This window comes from Rattus rattus, chromosome 15 (assembly GCF_011064425.1).
Source record: "Rattus rattus isolate New Zealand chromosome 15, Rrattus_CSIRO_v1, whole genome shotgun sequence".
NCBI lineage: Eukaryota > Metazoa > Chordata > Mammalia > Rodentia > Muridae > Rattus > Rattus rattus.
Window position 1 is genome coordinate 55,089,574 of NC_046168.1, and position 18,983 is coordinate 55,108,556.

General features: G+C 44.1%; 1 protein-coding gene across 1 annotated transcript in view; it reads right to left on the minus strand.

Annotated features, from left to right (window-relative positions):
- Window positions 1-365: 365 nt before the first annotated feature.
- Window positions 366-18,983, minus strand: part of Hdhd2 (haloacid dehalogenase like hydrolase domain containing 2) — a 31,031-nt gene continuing 12,413 nt past the window's right edge. Inside the window, exons 3-7 of the mRNA XM_032885578.1 lie at window positions 17,531-17,739; window positions 14,740-14,824; window positions 6,342-6,558; window positions 4,462-4,525; window positions 366-1,658 (exon numbers count right to left, since the gene is read on the minus strand). Coding sequence (XP_032741469.1) covers window positions 1,555-1,658; window positions 4,462-4,525; window positions 6,342-6,558; window positions 14,740-14,824; window positions 17,531-17,739 — 679 coding nt within the window. The 3' untranslated portion in view covers window positions 366-1,554. The remainder of the gene's footprint in view (window positions 1,659-4,461; window positions 4,526-6,341; window positions 6,559-14,739; window positions 14,825-17,530; window positions 17,740-18,983) is intronic.

Consider the following 18,983-nt stretch of genomic DNA (forward strand, 5'->3'; position numbering starts at 1 on the left):
GCGGATGGATGTGGCCCCTTCCGCAGGCTCCAGGGCAGGGTTTCCTTCTGGCTGAGCTTTTATCCAAATGTAGCTCTTCGCTCTTCAAGGCCAGTCCTCATCAAGCCCACCCCTTTCAGGTTTTCTAGGTTGAGCAGTTAGCATGGGTTCCTACATTCCATGCACACAGCAATACTGTGTGGAGAGGGCTGAGGTGACTTACTTGCTGTCAGCCAGAGGGCTTGAGCTCGCCCAGCACCAGCTCTGCCCTCAGCCATTCCAACTTTATGACTGGATGGTCCTATCACACTGTCATCTGCACTTGCCAGTGTGTAAGTACAGAGTTGGGGCATTTGCAAACCAAGAAGAGAGCACTCACGAAAACGCCATTTCTTTAGCTTTGTTCTAAGACGGAGCTGATCTCTAAACAAGCATCAAAGCCTGAAGCTCATTAACATTAGCGTGTGCCTCAATAAGGTGAGCACTGTGATGATGCACAATTACATTCTAATAATTCAGTGCCCAAGAGCCCTGTAAAACAATTGCCACGGCCTTGGATTAGAACAGCATGCAAATGCACCAGGAAAATCATTACCGACTTCGTCTCCTTCATTTGGGTGGGTTTAACATGAGAAGAATAATCCAGGCACCGAGACGAGATCTCATTTTACAACTGTAGTAAGAAGTACATAAAAGCTTGAATCTGTCCCAATAGTTCCTAAAAGATTTCTCCCATAGTGTCAGAGGCAAAAATAATGAAATCTTGCAAATGTACAGTTAATAGGTCCCTGGTGGACACTAACTTCAAAAATGCACGGTCTATAAGACATTAAAGGCTTGATTTTGGTTTCTGCACTGTTCCTGTTAATAACAATGTCTAATTAAAACATCTGTAAAATACTGATAGTTTTAATTTTACATAAAATTTCCAAAACAACTGTTACACAGTATAATAGGTATCTGCAATGAATAGGTTATTAATGGAAATATTATTTTAAATTAAATTCGGGTTCTAAACTTAAATTAGTCATCTCTGGCTAATGAAGAGAAAAAAGTCATCTGTGCTGGGAATACAGTGGAAGATCTGGCTTTCCACATCTGTTAAAGCAGCTTCACTGCACCTCAGCTGAAGGGCTCGCCGTGCTGCTGCTACCTTGCTGCTCTGTGGTTTGTCTGCTGGCCTCCACGGCTGACTCCGGCATCTTGATGACAGCCTAATGCACCTCTCAGGGCACCTCTGTGTGAGCCAGTCATACAGAGGATCCCTCTCGCTTCCGCCATAGAGAAATGGAGAACCACTGCTGTTTCTCCACACTAGCAGGAGCCGTCCTCCCAGCCCCATGACCCGGATGAGCATCTTAACTCAATAGCACGGAATATGCCAGCTCTCCCTTTCTTCAGGTCTCTTCTTTTATAAGACAAGAGAGATTAGCAAGGTTTAGGGCTGGCTGCAATTCAATACCCCTGTTCCTAATTAATGTAATGAAAGGGTTAAACAGGATGAGCACTGCATGGCGCAGCCTGCTGATGCCACCTTGTCAGAAATGGCATCCAGTCCGGACAACACACGCTGGATCACAGGAGATGCTGCAGGATGTGGTCCACAGCGTGAGGGAAGCTCTCGCATGTTAGGTAGGGAGGTGGATTAATTTTCTCTTCATCTGCTGCTTTGTATTTCCCTGAAAAGAAGGTAAAGCCAGTGAACAAAGGTGACAGCTCGAACATCAAGTTCACCACACCCAGGAGCATCCCACAAGCACCAGACAGTCATGGCTCCACCTCTCCCAAAAGCACCTTCTCCTGAGACCTTAGGAGGCGAGGGAGTAACAACTGCGACATTATCTCCTTCCCAGGCCTCTGGTCCTTTACAATGGATAGTTCTGTGTTCAGTCAGCTCAGAGTTAAGGTTTCCTTCAAATCAGGGAAGCATTCTCTGCCTAACATTAGTACTGAGGGTAGGCAGGTAACTTAAATCAATGCTTTTTAAAACAGAAGACTAGATAGAAACCAGATGCCAAGTGCGGCCTAATTTGTGACTAAGGGATTTGTGGGCCTTGTACAACTCAGCGCATAAGCCCAGAGAGAAAAAGAACCAGTCTGTGCAGGACTGGAGAGGTTTCACATTTGTACAGGAGACAGCGCGGTCCCCTTTCATCACCCTTACTGGGCCCAAAGCATTTCTGAACGTCCTCGTTCTCTCCGAGCGTCCAGTTCCCTCCACAGTGTTTATAATTTGTAGCTACACACTTGCTTGTCTTACAGCCTCGGAGACTAAGTTTCTGCAGCGGGGACGGTCTCCTTTACATGCTAGTGGGGTCCTAGGATCTAACACTACGATGGGCACATCATACTCAGTCCCTAAATGTATCTTTACAAAGTGAACAGGAGGAAGGACTGGGAGGGAGCCAGGCTCCGGGCTCAGCGAGAGGGGAGTGCACTTGTCTGCGCGGCAGGGCTTGTTTGCTCCTTCCTTCTATTTTCCTGTGACCTCTATCATCCTCTATCAAGCTATATCAGAATGGTTGTTTGCTGCAACTCCCTCTTGCAGAAGATGGTTCTTGTCTGCTCTACTGGAGCACTTCCAGTGAAGGAGCTAGCATGGAAAGTCGAGGGGCCATTAACACACACTGCACTCGCCCTCCCATTCTCCACTCAGCAAAGTCCACTGCTTAAGTCTCCAGCTAAATCCTACTAAGAGCAAACCATAGGCAGGGTTTCTACTCGGCATGTCAAAGGCTGACTACTGCTATACCACCTACTTTCTAGATCCGTGGTCTAAGCAACAAAAAAGTGTCTAAGCCATGGGATTCTGGAGCACTTCGGCTAGACCAACAAGAAAGCAGGGTTTCTACAAGGTTCAAGGAACACAGTGCTCAGCTGCAGGTCCAGCTGTTGCCACATCGTGGTATCTGACTCAAAGCAGGCGCTCAAGAGGACTGAGTGCACGAAGCTCCTCTGCCTGAGTCACTGAGGAGGCACTGGCTCAATAAGGAGAGAGCAAAGAAGCTGCGTTGATGCGGTAAGGCAAGAGAGCCGTGTCATTGTTCTCTAGATCGCCATTTCACGTGCTAAACAGAAATAGATTCTGGTTAGGACACACGTTAAGTCTTTTAACCAACAGCTGAACATAGGAACACTGCTCATTGATCACATGCCCCTGCTGAGACACAAAATTGATCAGGATGCTCTATGGAAAATACTTATTACTGAATATGAATCTAGATGTTCAGAGCAATCTTAAATGCTGGGAAGACTAGTGCTTGTCCACTGTGCTGTGCTGAAGCTGTAACAGTGTTGGCTGTTCTCAGGGTTTAGGACAATGGCTTCCTCTTAGGATTCTCTCCCTCACATCAAGAGTAGCAAGGGGCCGGTTCTCTTGAAGGCCACAGTTGCTTTACTGATTACATGTTTGAGATGGAAAGCAAAAGCGTTATTTTAGGCTCCTTCAAAGGTGGGACAGTGAGAAGAAAACACAGGGAGGTTGGGGGGGCTGTTTCTCTGGCCTTATCCCTGCTGCCTGTTCCTTACATCACAGTTGTACTGCTCCTGGGGAGGAGATGCTCTGCTGACTCTGAAGTGATGGCTTTTACTATTCGTAAGGCTCCAAATGGCCTGTGCACAGGCGCGAGCATTTTCCTGCTGCACACAGCCCTGCTTTTTCACTCGGCTGCCTGACGTTTCCCAGTCCCCTGTTTCTGCTGCAAACCTTGAAGCAGCTCTTCGGAGGTCAGAACTCCATGGTCACTTTCCTGTGAGGACCCCATGGTCACTTTCCTGTGAGGGGGACAATTAACCCCCGGATTGCTGTCAAAATAATGGGTCAACTGAATCTGCCCAAAGAAGGCGTCTCTTTTTCTCCTAAACTCGACAGACTGTGTGAAAGAAACTAATTTTGGTGGAAATAATTTGTAAACTCTTATTTTCCTATGGTGCTAAAATTCAAACCCAGGGCCTTAGACAGACAAGCATTCTTCCACTGAGAAATAGTCTCAGACCTCTAAACTTGTGATCACCAAAACCGACGTTAAGAGAAAAGAAAATGTTTTCTGCAAGTGCGATAAAAAATGCACGTGGACGTGCAGGATAAAGGCAGCAGCCGCTTCCTAAAGATGGACTTCCTCATCGTGCAGCCCACACAGAACGAGTTGTTTTCTAGGCTGTCCTGCACCGGTGAACTGTCCACCGTGTGGTTACTCTGGGGAGCTCCAGCTGTGTGCAGCAGCACAGCGCCCCACGTTGCTCATTTCCCGTTTGTCATGGTGGACAGGGAACGCAGTGCTGAGGGCTGTGCTCTTCTGGCAACTCTGGGTTCCAGGGAGACAGTGCTGACTGTGCTTCCTGGCTGGCCTGGAGCTTGCTACACAGGCCGGCCTGGTCCAGATGCACGGCGCGCCTCCACTCAGCTTCCCAAGCTAGGTTAAAGATGCACCGCCATGCCTCGCTCCGGCCGTAGCTTTGAACGGTTACACAGGAAATACATACCAGTTTTAACTAAGATGCCCAGCATGCCAATGTTCTGAGCCCCATCAACATCATCCCTGCAATCCTGGAAAAACACAGACAGTTAGTCAGCAGCATTCACTCAGCCTGCCAGCACTCTGCCAATGGCTGATCAGGACGGCTACCCAAAAGTCCAGGTTTTTCTTCTTTATTCTTAAAATTCGAGAAAAGAACACGTGTATAAAGAGTTAAAGTAACTCTGTGTAAACTTTCTTGAGGAGGAAATCATCAGGGCAGAAGGTGAACATCGGAGCAGGAGCCCAGGACAGAACACAGAGCACAGTGCTGGAGCTCAGTTCTTTCCTTCACCTGTCTGTCCTTTTAAAGGAGATGGTGAGAGCCTGCATCCTTGTGAGGTGACATCAAACTACGCACGCTCAGTGAGGCAGACTTGTAAGGTAACTTTTCTGTGGCCAATGTCCTTGAAGTCCACCAACCAGCCAAGCAGCATACGCAAGCAGACAGACTGTCTGCATTCACGTCACATGTGGGTCACAGTAAGCTGGAGGGAGCTCAGTGGAGCTGGGCGTGGTGCGCATACCTATGGTCCCAATACTCAGGAAGCTGAGACGGGACAACTGAGTGAGCTCAAAAGTTTGAAGCTAGCTGGGCAGTGAAATTCCAGCTCAAAAAACGTCCCCCAAGCCAGAAACACAGTCAGCATATACTTGGTTAATGCTGACAATGGACGTGGGCTAACTAAAAAGTCAAGGCCTGGAAGAAGCATCAGGACAGTCAATCTTGCCAATTCTCGTTTGAAAGCACACTCACTGAGATCATGCCTGAAGACAATTTCCTTCTAGAAAAAAATGATTCCTATTATTTAACAATAGTTCTTGGAGATGTTTTCCCAAATGCCCAAATCTTCCTTTGAAAGACGTCCACCAAAGACGTCCTATGTTAACAGCTAGATCCTCCTTGTTGAGGGACTGGGGATGGGAACAAGGAGAGGATCTACCTCTCTCCTGGACAACACAACTGCACACAGCTGAACACACTGCTTGCAGCTCCCTGCCCTCCCTGGCCTGCCAGCCCCAGATAATTAACTTGTCACACACCTGGGGAAATCAGGCAGGACGCCAAGAGAAAAAGGTGGAACTAAAGTCATTGTTTCTCAAACCAAGGTCCATGAGCATCCTACCAACTTTAGAGGACAGCTCCAGAGGACAGCACCGGGGGAGCTGTGACTAAGGAGCCAGGGGAGTCTAAACCCTAAGGTCTATTCAGCTGTGCTGGGCTCCCCCCCAGGCTTCCGTTTCCACCGTGTGAAATGAGGGTTGGGTCAGACAATCTCAGTGCTTGCTTCCATCCTACCAAGCTGTCACAGCGCTAAAATAGACCATTCACACCAACTCACCACATGTGGCCCACGTAGGAAACCGTAATTGCTCATCACCACAGGTGACCATTACAGGCTTCCAGTCACTCCAGGCTGCACCCCACTATGAAAAGAGCTGCAGTGGCCAATATCCCTAACCACTGGACACACTGATTAGGTAACTCTTTCATAAAAATATGTTAAAAAGACAAAAGTGGTAGAATTCTTGTGCTATAGGTTGTTTTCTACATAAGCTATATTAGAAAGTGTTTAGATCTGTATTGGGGTTTTCTTTAGCAGGATACATTAAACATTTAACTAGTGTATAAATAGTTTATACACACGCACACACATATACACATATGCATGTGTATATGTATATACGTATATATTTAGTCTCTATGGAGACATGTCAGACACACACCTCTATTTTGACAAGAATACACTGACCACGTGTGGGAAAGCTGCTAAAGGAAGCAGGGATTTGAAGCTGCCTCCAGGCACCACAGACAAGTCAGGACATCTCTTTGGGTCTTGTACTTACATCTCCTATCATGACGGCCTCCTCTGGTGCACAGTCGGTGTCCCTCAATGCTTCCAGAAAGAATGTCTTCTCTGGCTTTCCCACTACCATGGCTTTCGTGTCTGTGGCATACTCTAAGGCAGTCACAAATGGTCCTGGTCCCAGGGCTAAGCCATCTTTTCTCTTGTAGTACCTGGCCTTGTGGATAGCTATCAGAGGGGCTCCATCCAGAAGCAGCCTAGAGGGATGAGAAAATGTACACAGACTAAGAGCAAGTCTTTTATAAGTGAGAAAAAAATGTCAGGTTTACCAAGTGATTTTATTCACACTCACAGAAACAAATAGTTTCTTATTAACTTTTAATGACTTGCTGTCTTCTAATGAATTCACAAAGAACTGCTGGGAATTATACGCGGATACACTAAAGGTGACAGATTATTAAATTTTGGATGGCTTCAACCTTTTACCTTTAGTGATTTCACACACTTTACCCAGATCACCAGGGAAAGAGAATTAAGAGAACGAAAGCTAAATAAGGCACCGGAGGGAAGAACTGAACGTAATGAGACGAGTTGTTTCCCCTTCCCTAATGGGAAGCAGGAGGCTCCTGGGCCTCTGAAGACACCACAGGGTTGTTGCTGCCGTGATGGAGAAGCATACTAGTCGAGTGCTTGCAGTTCCGTCTCCTCTACTTCAAAATGTAAGTTCCTTTTTACGTTCAAAGTCTAATACAGAATTTTCTAGTTTCTCCTTCTAATCTCACCTCATCACACAGCCTTCTTATTACTCTCCGAACTGCAAACCAGGCAGGCCAGCGCCCTGAGGCCCTCAATAGCAAAGTCTAAAGGCAAGGTCACCACTGAGTCTTACACAGGACAGGCCACACTCTGATGGAGCAAGAGATCAGTCAGGACTTCCCAACAGTGTGAGAAACAAACTACATGTAACTAGGGACCTTCACTAACACAGGCAAAACACTGTGAATCTCCACAAACGTCACAGCCCTCAAATCTGCCACCTACCTCAGCAATGCAGCTTAGTCAAACACAGGAAGTCACACTCGGGTTACTGTCGAGTGGAATTTGAGACAAGATAATATTACTTAATCTGATTTTAACCAATGAAATAAATGACCTCACCGGCTTAATTTACTTGAAGTCATCTACTTAGTTAAACTATTTAGTAAGTCCATGGAGGAAGAATTCATCACATCTTATCCCTCACAATTATGAGTAATTAAGCGCTCAGCTATGAAACTGCTAAATTATTCTTGTCAGTGGGCACAGAAATAACTTCCTGTGGGAGATGCAGAATTCAGGCATTTATGATTAAATATTTTATTAAGTAAAAACCAATATCGGACTATTCCAGGGGTTTGCTGTTACTACAAATTACGCAGAGCGTGGGCCGGAGCCCGCACAGCCCCTCTGCTGGTGTCATGACTTTAGTGCAGCACAGGGCGACTCACCTAGCCGGCCTCCCAATCCATTTATCTGCTTCTGCACCACAGAACTGGAATTCTTTATGCACCAGACCTCAAAACTGTTTTCCACTTGTATAGCTAAACTAAAAGCACATCTGACTTAGTTTGGTTAATATTTTATTATTTATTAGCTAGGGATGAGAACAATCATGGATTGATGTGTGTACCTCATGTCCAGCATCTTCCCTGGAAGCTGAACATGTGGGTTCTCTCTGTCTCTCCAGGCTGGAAGGAGGCTCTTGCCACCACTGATCTCTGCTCAGCACAAGCCTCACTGGGGCTCGAAAGGGTTGAAGCACATTTAACTAAATGTTCCTTAGGGTACAGACAAATGTCTTTCGTGGTTTGATATTTTCCAGGCATGGTAGCACACACCTATATTCCCAGAATTCCCTCTGTGGAGGCAGAGGCAGGAGGATGTCAAGTTCAAGGCCAGCTTGATACGCAGTGAAATGGCTGTGTCAAGAATGATGCGTGCATTAGGAGCAGCAACTTCTCTACTGTGAGTGCTCCCATGCCCAGCAGGTAAGCAGGTAACAAAGGGTGGCTTTCTACCTGTTACTCCCAACGACATGCTGGCAGGAAATCTCAAGTTTTTAACTGCAAGGCTGCTGTGGCATCAGAAACATAGGGAAAAGATGAGAAGGCCTGACACCAAAGCCTCTGACTGGAAATTTCAGGCTGGCAAAGAAAAGAATTGAGAAGATCCTGGCTGGGCAACACAGCCGCACCAGAAAACCCAAGGCATACAGCCAGGGAAGGGCTGCCTGGGCGCAGACGGGTCAAGCACAGCTGGAAGCTGTGGTGTGTGTTACACCAAATCCAGTTTGCCTTGTTAGAGAGCCAGAACCAGGGTCACAACCCGGAATTCAGGGGCAATCTAGCACTCTCCTAGATACAGTCTTTTCAAATAACATAAAATAATTCTCTAAGGCCATTACCCGTCGGTCACCGTTCCCACTGAAGACAGGCTTAAGTCTTGTCACACCTCAGCTCCTAAAAGTCAGTCTCCCCCACCTTAGTTCCTCAAAGAAACTCACTCACCAGTGACTCAAGCCAGGAACCAGGACTACCTAATTCTCTCAGTCTCTCCCCATCTCCATGTTCTGATCCACTGCCCTCATTCAAAACAAAAGTCAAAGTATCTCAAAGCACTCTTCCTTCACCTGAACTCGACACAACAGCCTTCTAACACGCGTGTGAGAAACAAGTAATGTATACGGTCACTTGTTTATGCCAAGGAATTCACTGGGGAAAAGAGCAAGTCTCTCTCTCTGTTTCTGGAACTCGTAAACACAGGAAGACATGATCTCCCCTCTGCGCATGGCACTGCAAATTCGTAACCCAGCTCTGGGGAGGCTGAAGTAGGAGATCACAAGTTCAATGCCAGGCTAGGATGTGTAGGAAGCCCCTGCCTCTCTCAGTCATTCATTCTTATATGAGTCATAAAGACTCAAACAGAGCCCAAACCTAATTGTTAAAGGCAAAACAACAGCTTACGGAAGAAAACATAACATTTTCATGTCCTTAGGGTATTACATATTTATGAAATAGAGCAGAAGAAAAATTTGACAAGTTGAATTCCATCAAAATTAAGAACTTTGTGCTCTCATATTAATAGATCAAAAATGCAAATCCAGTCCAGGCTGAAATATCTGCAGTGCCTATGGAAACTTAGACTGGTGTAAACAACACAGGTACACTTCCTATACATCAGTGGAAAAACAGCCCAGCCAGAACAGCAAAGGATGGAGACAGGCACATCGTAAGAAAAGCTGTCTGTTATCCACTATCACTCATCACAGAAATAAACTCATAAATAAACTTAAGAAGCTACCACATGGACAGCCACAATTCCACAGACTGCAAGACTGGTGGGAATGTGGGGTGGGTGAACTGGCAGCATGGAGCAAGGCTAAAACTGTTACCTACTCCACTCTCTGACAACTTCAGTCCTAAAGCCATTCCCAAGAGAACAGCGTGTGTCCCCATAGGCATGCAGGAGAATGCTCACCACAGCAGCAAACCAGAAGCAAAGCAAGAGCTCAGGAACAGCACACAAAGAGGCCTGGGAAGCTCACCCAAGGCCACACTACACAAGGCAGGAATGAGAGAAGGAAAGGTGAGGTCCCACTGCCTGTCACTCGTGGGCGTCTCAAAGCAGCAAAAGTGACCGGTGTAGGATTTCACTCATATGAAGATCAGGAAGCGGACATAGTGACAGAAGCCAGAGCAGGGTTACATGGCTTTGCCTGGCTATGGGGTGCAGGACAGTTCTTTACTGTGAGCGCAGCTCAGCTTACACGGGTGTCTAAATCTTCAGAGTTGTGTGTTCTACATCTCTCACGTCCAAGGCTTTAACTTCTAGTTTGAGCTTGCAGGAGTAGGATCTCTCCTTCCTCGGGGCTCTGGAGATGGTCCTCAGGTCACTCAGGCATCTCGCAGACCCTTTCCGGACTTTAATTAGGTCTGCATAGCTGACAGCCATTTCACAAATGGAAGAGTCCCACAAAAAAATCTAATTTGACCTTAGCACCACACTGATGTGAAACTTCTCCTGCCCAGGCTCTAAACACTTAGACTCAAGTGTTATCTGCAAACAGTCCTCAGAGCTGTTGCTCTTCTTCTCTGTCCTGTTGTTTTCTCCTGACTCATAATTAAATACATTACAATACTTAAACCTGACTGTGCTGCTGTTAATAAAGATATGCCCCCAAGCAAGCGACCCTCCACTGAACCACCACAAGAATTTCCTCCACATCCTGATGGAAAGGGTTTCAGTAGGAGGGGGAAGATGAGAAAGAGGAATGAGAAGGAAAGATGACTGTCTTTGTACAGATGTGTGGAACTATACAACATTCAGAACTATTTGTAAGTATGAATGTTTTGCCTCTGTGCCTGGAAGGGACCGATGCATGTGGATGGTCCTCTGGAAGGGCATCCAGTGCTCTTGACGGCTGAGCCATCTCAGTCCATCCCCAACTCTTTAAGAAAGAAAGAAAACCTCTCCAATCCAAAGAGTACCAAACTCTGCACAGCTCTGACCTTAGAACACTGCTCAGACTCTGTAACAGGAAAGAGAATTACAGAAAAAAAAGGTCACCAGCGAAGCTTCAAAGCTGCCTCTCAGACAGGACTCCCTGAGGGAGCTTGTGATGCCCTGCATTTTGTGAGTTGTGATATTCTAGTAGACAAGTATGTGCACAGAAACCAATATAAATAAGCTAGCTATGTGCTCAAATACTGAGTACGATTCTCTTTAGGTGGCAGAAGCAGGTTGTTTATTCTCTTGTGCGATTTCCACAATTCAAACATGCTGTTTCCATGATCAGGTACTCTTTACTCTTATTAATACTAAGTCTGGGTTAGATTATTAAGTAATCTATTTATGTATGTAGTTTTCCTTCCAATTGGTCCATTACTTGAAGGTTCAACATTGGGCTTCTAGTTAAGATCTTAAGACAAATATGCTTTGTGCTAATGCATGAAGTTAAAGCTAATTTTACTGCTGTAAAATTAAAAATAGTACTATATTCATATTAATACTACATTCATATTAATACTACATTCATACTAATACTACATTCATATTAATACTACATTTATATAATACTACACTCATATTAATACTACATTCATACTAAAATACTACATTCATATTAATACTACATTCATACTAATACTACATTCATATTAATACTACATTCATACTAATACTACATTCATACTAATACTACATTCATACTAATACTACATTCATAGTAGTAATAAACCATACAGTATTTCTATGGAAAAGCAAACTGGTGAGTAAGTATTAAAAAAGATTAAAAAAACCAATACTTTCTGTCATTTAGGGAGAGCTACATATGTGTTACTGATTAAGAAATACATGAACCTAAGAGCACCAAACTCTAAGATAATAGTGATTACAAAGGAGGGTGGGGGCCTTTGTAGCAAGTATCAAATGCACTGATAATTTCTACTCGTTCAAATAGTGGAGAAGTGCAGCAACATTAATTCTTCCTGGACAGTGTGTATTAAGTGCAGAGGAAAAAAAGTTACCACAGGTTCTTAGGATCTGAGTGCTTTAGAGAAAAGAAATCCAGATCTTTTTTATAGCTGGTTTATATCCGTTCCCCAAGCCAATTCTTTAAAATCATTCTCAATCTTGCTCAGGCAGGTAAGATATATGTATGTGCCATGCACTGTAGAGCGGCCAGTTCATTAAAAACAGAATAGGGACGAGGCGGTGAACACGACGTTTGATGCATCTGTCTTGATGCACGATGCCTGTGAAGGCAGTTATGCAATGGGCTTTAACTTCCAATGTTTATTCCCATCATCAGCGTGAATAGTAATTTAATCGGTGGTTCATTTGAGAGGCCCAAACAGCTGCAGTCACTGGGTGGAAGGCAGTCTCTGTGGGAACATCAATATGCAAACAAGGCCAAGGCCCAGAGTCTTTGTTAACTCTCCCTCCAGCTGTTAAGTGCACTCGTGAAACTGGAGCTGACCGAGAAGTACACTGTAATGCTTTAAATGTGGTGTGTAGAAAAATCAATATGGTTGGGAGAGCGTACTAATTATACAGCATCCGAGCAATTACAAAGCCAGTATTATGTCAACATACGGTTTTATTACCGAGTCTAGTATTCATTTAAGAGAGACCTCCCAACTTCCTATTAAATATGTCCTTCCCAAATCACCAGCTAAAATCAATCAATAGCTTCTTCTTGAAACTGTGGCTCGAGGAGTGCATAAAAGGGCACAGAAGAGGAACAATGCAGGCCTCTCTTTCACATAAACACTGATACCGCTGGAGGCCTTACAGAAGGAGGGCAGGTGACTTTCCAAGGAACTAAAGCAGGATAATTGAAGTACGTGAGACACAGGTAATTTTTATTATTATCTTTAACCTTCTGTACGTCATACGTTGGGAAGTAGAGTCTCAAGCCATCTGGAGTGCCTAGATGAGTTTTTAGATAAAGGTTTGAGCGTCACAGTGACGGTGAGCGCTGCAAACAATGGTGGTTCCATTAACCAAGGTCCCTCAGTGACCATGCACACAGCAGAGAACACTTGACCTCAGACTGCAATTTCTGCTCATTCAGATTTTACGGGAGGATGGCCATGTTTTGAAGCTGACAGCAAACAATGTGGATGTGTATGTAAACATGCTTAGCTGAAGTTTCTTACAGGGCATACATATCAAGAAATACATTCTACATCAGGTGTGCATTAGGGTGATCCTTGTATGTCCTCCTGCTGGTAGGAGAAATAAAACGTTCTTCTAGCTAAGACAGCAGACATCTATCAGGCCTGCTGGGTTGGTTAGTTTTGGTTGTTGTTTGAGACAGAGCAGTTTGCTTTCCAGGCTAACCTTGAACTCTGTGTAGCTGAGGATGACTTAACTTCTAAGTCTTCTGCCTCCATCTTGAATGCTGGGGTAACAGGTGCCTGTAACAACACTCCCACTTTATGTGGAGTCGGGGACTGAACTGAGGGCTTGTGCATGGCAGGCAAGCGCTATACACTCCTACTTCTCTGTCAAACCATTTTTTTTTTGTAAATTAATTCAATACATCTTTCTGCAACATTTTAAAGTATTTACCTGTCATAAATACAAAGGCAAATTACACTGGTTAGTTGTTTGACAAGACATAAAAAGCAAGATAAGGGGGGTTGGGGATTTAGCTCAGTGGTAGAGCGCTTGCCTAGGAAGCGCAAGGCCCTGGGTTCGGTCCCCAGCTCCGGGGGGGCGGGGGGAGCAAGATAAGGAAACAAAAACTTTCAGAAAAAAAATCACAGTCTCTCTCCAGATCAGATCTGTGAGTAAACTTTGTCCCATTCATTTTGAGAGTAGGAGAACATGGTCAGTTTTCCTTTAGAAGCTTCAGGAGTTGGTGTAGGCTAAATGCACGCACACATGGATTCCCAGCTTTGGCGTGTTATGAGCCTGCCAATACCACTGGAGTCTCTCCACCTGGCTGTCTCATGGGTCGAATGCCTCCAACCACCCCTAAAGTGAGCCTCTCACCTACACACCGAGGCTGGAATCTGACTTTCTTCTGGCTTTACTCTTCTGTACTCTCCCACCCCAATCTGGTGATTTAGTAAGTGCAGTCTTCCATTAGCACCCAGTCTTAGTTGCTTTGAGAATATGGTCAGAGGCCCCACTCTTCATAGCCTGGCCTCTCAGTGAGGGGATCACCCTTGTAGTTTCTAGTTGGTTAGCTGGATGCTGCTTTTAATCAGTGACCAGCATTGTTGGTGGAAAATGCCAATAGTGATAAAATAATAATAATAACAACCACAAACCCTACTTCCTTTCCAGCTGCAGTTTTATTATGAATTCCTGTTCTAAGATATTGATTCTCTAAACAAGAGGAAAAGTGGTCATCACGGATTAACACAGATGGCTACAAAACAAATGAAACAATGCAGGTAAAGCTGCTTGCACTAAACCTAACACTTGGATTTAGTCCTCAGGACCCACATGGGGAAAGGAGAGAGCTGACTTCTGAAAGCTGTCCTCTGAACTCCATCAGTGAGAGCTGTCAGCTGTGTGAGTAAGCAAGCATGCACACACACACACACACACACACACACACACACACACACACACACACACACGTGCAAGCACACATGCACACACACATATGCACACACACATGCAAGCACACATGCACACACACATGCACACACACATGCACACACATGCACACACACATACACACACATGCACACACACATGCACACATACACACACACACACACAGTTAATATTATTTGATGTTGACACTGAAGTGACTTTGAAGATGTTTATCCTAATGTGTAATCTAGGTAGCCAGAAATTAAAATGCATACTCTTATGTGCCAAAATCTAAAGAGGAGACGACGGGAGAACATTTGATCAAGTGAGAAGCAGCTGCTTACCGAAATGCTTCATTCAGAAGCTGGTAGTGAAAATGCTCTGGGGCCAGTCCTATGACCACGGCGTTGGGATCGTGGGTTTGAACTCCTGGCAACAGGAAAAATGTGAGAGTTTAAAGCAGTCAGTCACACTGTATAATAAAATCTCCCACACATGCACATTTTGCTATCACCATAATTTGAAGTATATTTTGGAAGTCTAAGAGGAGAGAGGAGTAGAGAGAGGGATGGGGTAGGGAGAGGAGGGAGAAGAGACATTAATATTTTTCCATATTCTTCATACATGTTTTTATAGCTAGAATATCCGAATTGAAAACTGTAACCTGATATTTGCAAGTGATTTCTGATTTCAAAATGCTTTATTGATTACAACCAGGAGAATATCTATGAGTTTTAGCAAAGCAACAGTAACTGATGAGGGAATAAAATTCCAAGAGGCAAGGGAAATTAGACTTCTAATTGGCACATGCATGACAGATATGAAAAGCACCACCGTGCAGAATTCTACAGTTTTATAATCATTTTCTAATCTACTTTTGGTTTCACCCATATTAAAGCATGTTTTAAGAGCCTGGTATCTAATAATCGGACTTCAGATATGACAACACAAACTAACTCGCTCACCGCCACAGTCTGACCACGTCTGTGACTCAGGCGCAGCTAATCCCGTTTGCCCATCACTGTGCTCAGATGGCCATGTTCAAGTTTCTTTCTTACTAACTGCCATGAGTATTAAGTAATTTGTTAAAGCTTGTTGAGGGAACAAACTAATTGCTTACTGTGAGAACTGAATATTTTTAGTGTTATTTCTTTTTATTACATCAAGTACTGAAACAGATGTTGGCAGGTATTTTCATTTTCTTCAAATATTCACATACATTGGTTATTTTCATACAGATAAACATGCTTTAAGAGGTACAGTTCATCACTGAGTGACAAGATTTCTTCTAGTCCTGACCTTTTACATCCCAATTCTAGCTTACTGTTACTATAAAAAAAAAAAAAGCTAGAATTTTAATATTGTTTTACTATAGTCAGAAAGGAAACATCAGGTTCACAGATTGCTTTGCTATCTTTCAGCTTGTTCAGAAACAGACACTAACCCTGGAGAAGCCAAACCGTCTGCATTTGGCTGGTTCTGTAGAAGCATTTACGTTGTTCCTCCTTCCTGAACTCAGGGCGTTACCCTGGGAGTCTGAATAGGCTCATGTCCAACTCAGAGACAATTTCATAGACGATATTACACATTTCTTACTGTGTTACATCATGAAACAAGGTTCTGGTCGCTCCACTTCCAGCGGTTTGGAGAGTGATCAGTGGAGCTGAAGAACTGTTATGAGGCCTCTCCAATGTGAGGGCCGTATCACCCTTGTAGCTAATGCTTCAAAATCTATTGATATTCTTGCCCATTTCTTGGGGGCTTATCGAGTGGTGATGTTTAATTCTCTCATTTCTATCTGCGATTCCTCTAAAAGAACTGAATTCTATCAAATATTTTGTCATTATAAAATATAGTTTAATTGGGAGAAGTAAGATAAGTGCTTGTTGTACTCTGTTTTCAGTCAGGAACTGAGTATCTCTGGGGTTTTTGTCTGTGTGGTTTATTGTAAACCACACCATTCTTTCCAATATTCAAATTATCTCTTCTACTTGGTTCTACCGTTCTTTGGAAATGCCCTCATCATGAGGTCTTCGGTAGTTTCCTTACTAACATAATACACTGAGCACGCCTCATCTACTGCCTTCCTGGGCAGGGAGCTAGCCCTTTCCCAGGAGTGACAGGAGGGGAAGGGCAGCAGACACCAGAGTCTGAGCACTGGGCTATTACTGCTCAAAGGCACAGTCAGCGGAAGGCCTACACAACCTAAAACTTTCAGGGATGGCAATACATTAATTTTTCCGCTGAATGCAGTCAAGGTTGGTTTCTGTTTCTTACAAGTAATAATTCTAATACACTGGTATATTTCCTTCTAGCACAGGTTTGGAGGTCCTGGCCAACCTGTAAAGCTATCACATGGCATTATAATGAAAATATTCGCACCTATTTTTGCATCATTTCGCAAAGTATCATCTATAACAACAATGCAGCAAAGCTTCCTATAACAGGACGTTTTCATAGTCACTTTTCCAAAGTGAGAACAATTACTCTATATCGAAAAACATTTCACAATCATTAAGGAATAGTTGTGCTATCTAGAATGACATCTGTTTTTAAGAAGTTCCTGATTTATCTCATTTAACCAAGTTAAGAGAGCACATCCTGGATTAAGAGTTATAATACTCAAAAGAATTCTTTTAAAGCATGGCTCACGATTCAGCCATAAATTAGTAATTTGGAATGATCTGCCTACCAATAAAAATCAAACAACCCAAACAGATAATGCAGCATATCTCCCAAGGTGAGTATAGTATTTAACACATAGAAACACACGCACACACGCGCACACACACACACACATGCTTCACTATACAGTGAGTCTCTCTTACTGTAGATGAAACATCAAGTCAGATTCAAACCATCAACACAGCAGGGGACCTGGAAAAGCCAAGTCAGGGGTGCAGGGGCAGCTCTTACCTCCCAGTCTACAGCAGCACAATGTAGAGCTGACCCACCAGGTGCTAGAGGGCAAGTCACTGCACTGCTATGGACGAGAATGTTTTTGTCTGTCTGTCTGTCTGTCTGTCTGTCTGTGGGCCATTTCAGTAAAAGGAGTATCTGAGTACTTGCCTCTTCTGCATGATTTCAGGGGCCCCTGGATGAAGAGCTTGTTTCATTCTCTTCCCAACCTCTCACCTGTGAAATCAGGCAGTGCACGGTCATCAACCAGTAGCATGGGCCTGACTTGTTTCTGCTCTATTAAGTTTCGGGCTGCGGTCAGAGAGGTGAAGATCTCCTCTTCGGAGATATCAAACTCCAGTTTTCGCAATCTTTCCAGTAGGTCTCTCTTGCTCTCTTTGGTTGTGTTGGTCACAAACCGAACCATCACAGAAGCGGCACGTAACCTGGAAAAGTCAGATTGGGAAGAGCAGCTTTCACCCCCTAGCTCATAAGCCTAAGCTGGCCGAGTGTCAGGGCGTGAGCACACAGCACTGTGCCGTTCTAGACAAAGGTTGGTTTGCTTCTAATCTACTCCGAATGCTTACAAGTCATCTACGCCCTGTGGGTAGTGTCTCCCCTCCAAACGCTGAAATGTCAAACTTTGAAAGCTATCTCCACTTTGTGGGAGCGTCTGGACGTTGGCTGCCCTTGGCTGGCTGAGGAGTTTAGTAAGGACATGAGACACCACTGTCCTCACAGAGTCCCAGAGGTGGGTTATCTTAAGGATTACCCTGATGGGTGACGTGACAGAGCTGAGACTCACGGCAGCAAGTGACTGTGCAGCGTTACTCCGCTACTTAGCAGTGGGGCTGTGACACGGCCTCCTGTGTTCTGCCCGTGCTTTATTGCTCTTACTAAAAGAACCAAGGACGCCACAGTGGTTAGAGACTTGTGAATGAACGGGAAGACAAACTGAGATGTTAGCAGAGATTGCTGCACACCAGTGAGTTGCTGTGCTTTAACCAGAAACTCCTTGGACAGCTGGGAGAGATGCCGTAACTCAGTTTCTGTCACACCCAGAAGCTCGGAGCAGAATGGAAAGTTTGAAGCTGCCTGAGCCATAAAGAGAGTTCAAGGCCAATCCGGTCTACACAGCAAGTGTGTAAGTACTACCAACATACAGGATTGATTTGATTCCATGATCTGGTTTTGAACAGTAAATTGGGATGATTTCAGAGAATTTGTGAATCTAGCCTTCTTTAGAAACATTCTTTTCTCAGTTCAATATGTTGAACAGTGTTTTAACATAAAATCTAAAGGTAATTATAATTTAGCTATAATTTAGAACTCATATTAATAGCCTGTTGCTTTTAATGTCTTCCCCAGAAGGCTACAAGGCATAGAAGTGCTTGACATAATTTAAAACAAGGAAATAAAACAGAAGAGAATTTTAAGAATGTACCCAAAGAACATTAAGTAAATTTATATGATTAAATAATTCTCTGTAATCATGGTTTCCTCTGTAATATCTGTGTAGGAGCTTTTCAGTGGAACACATTAAATTTGGTAGTTTATCTCACAAAAGAAATTACTACTTTAACATGGCTATTATCTTAAAAATGCGCATTACTGTGGAATAAGCGCGTCAGTTTTAATGAGTTTTGTTTAAAAACTTTTTGTGTAACTAGTCCCTCACTTCCCTTTTGTC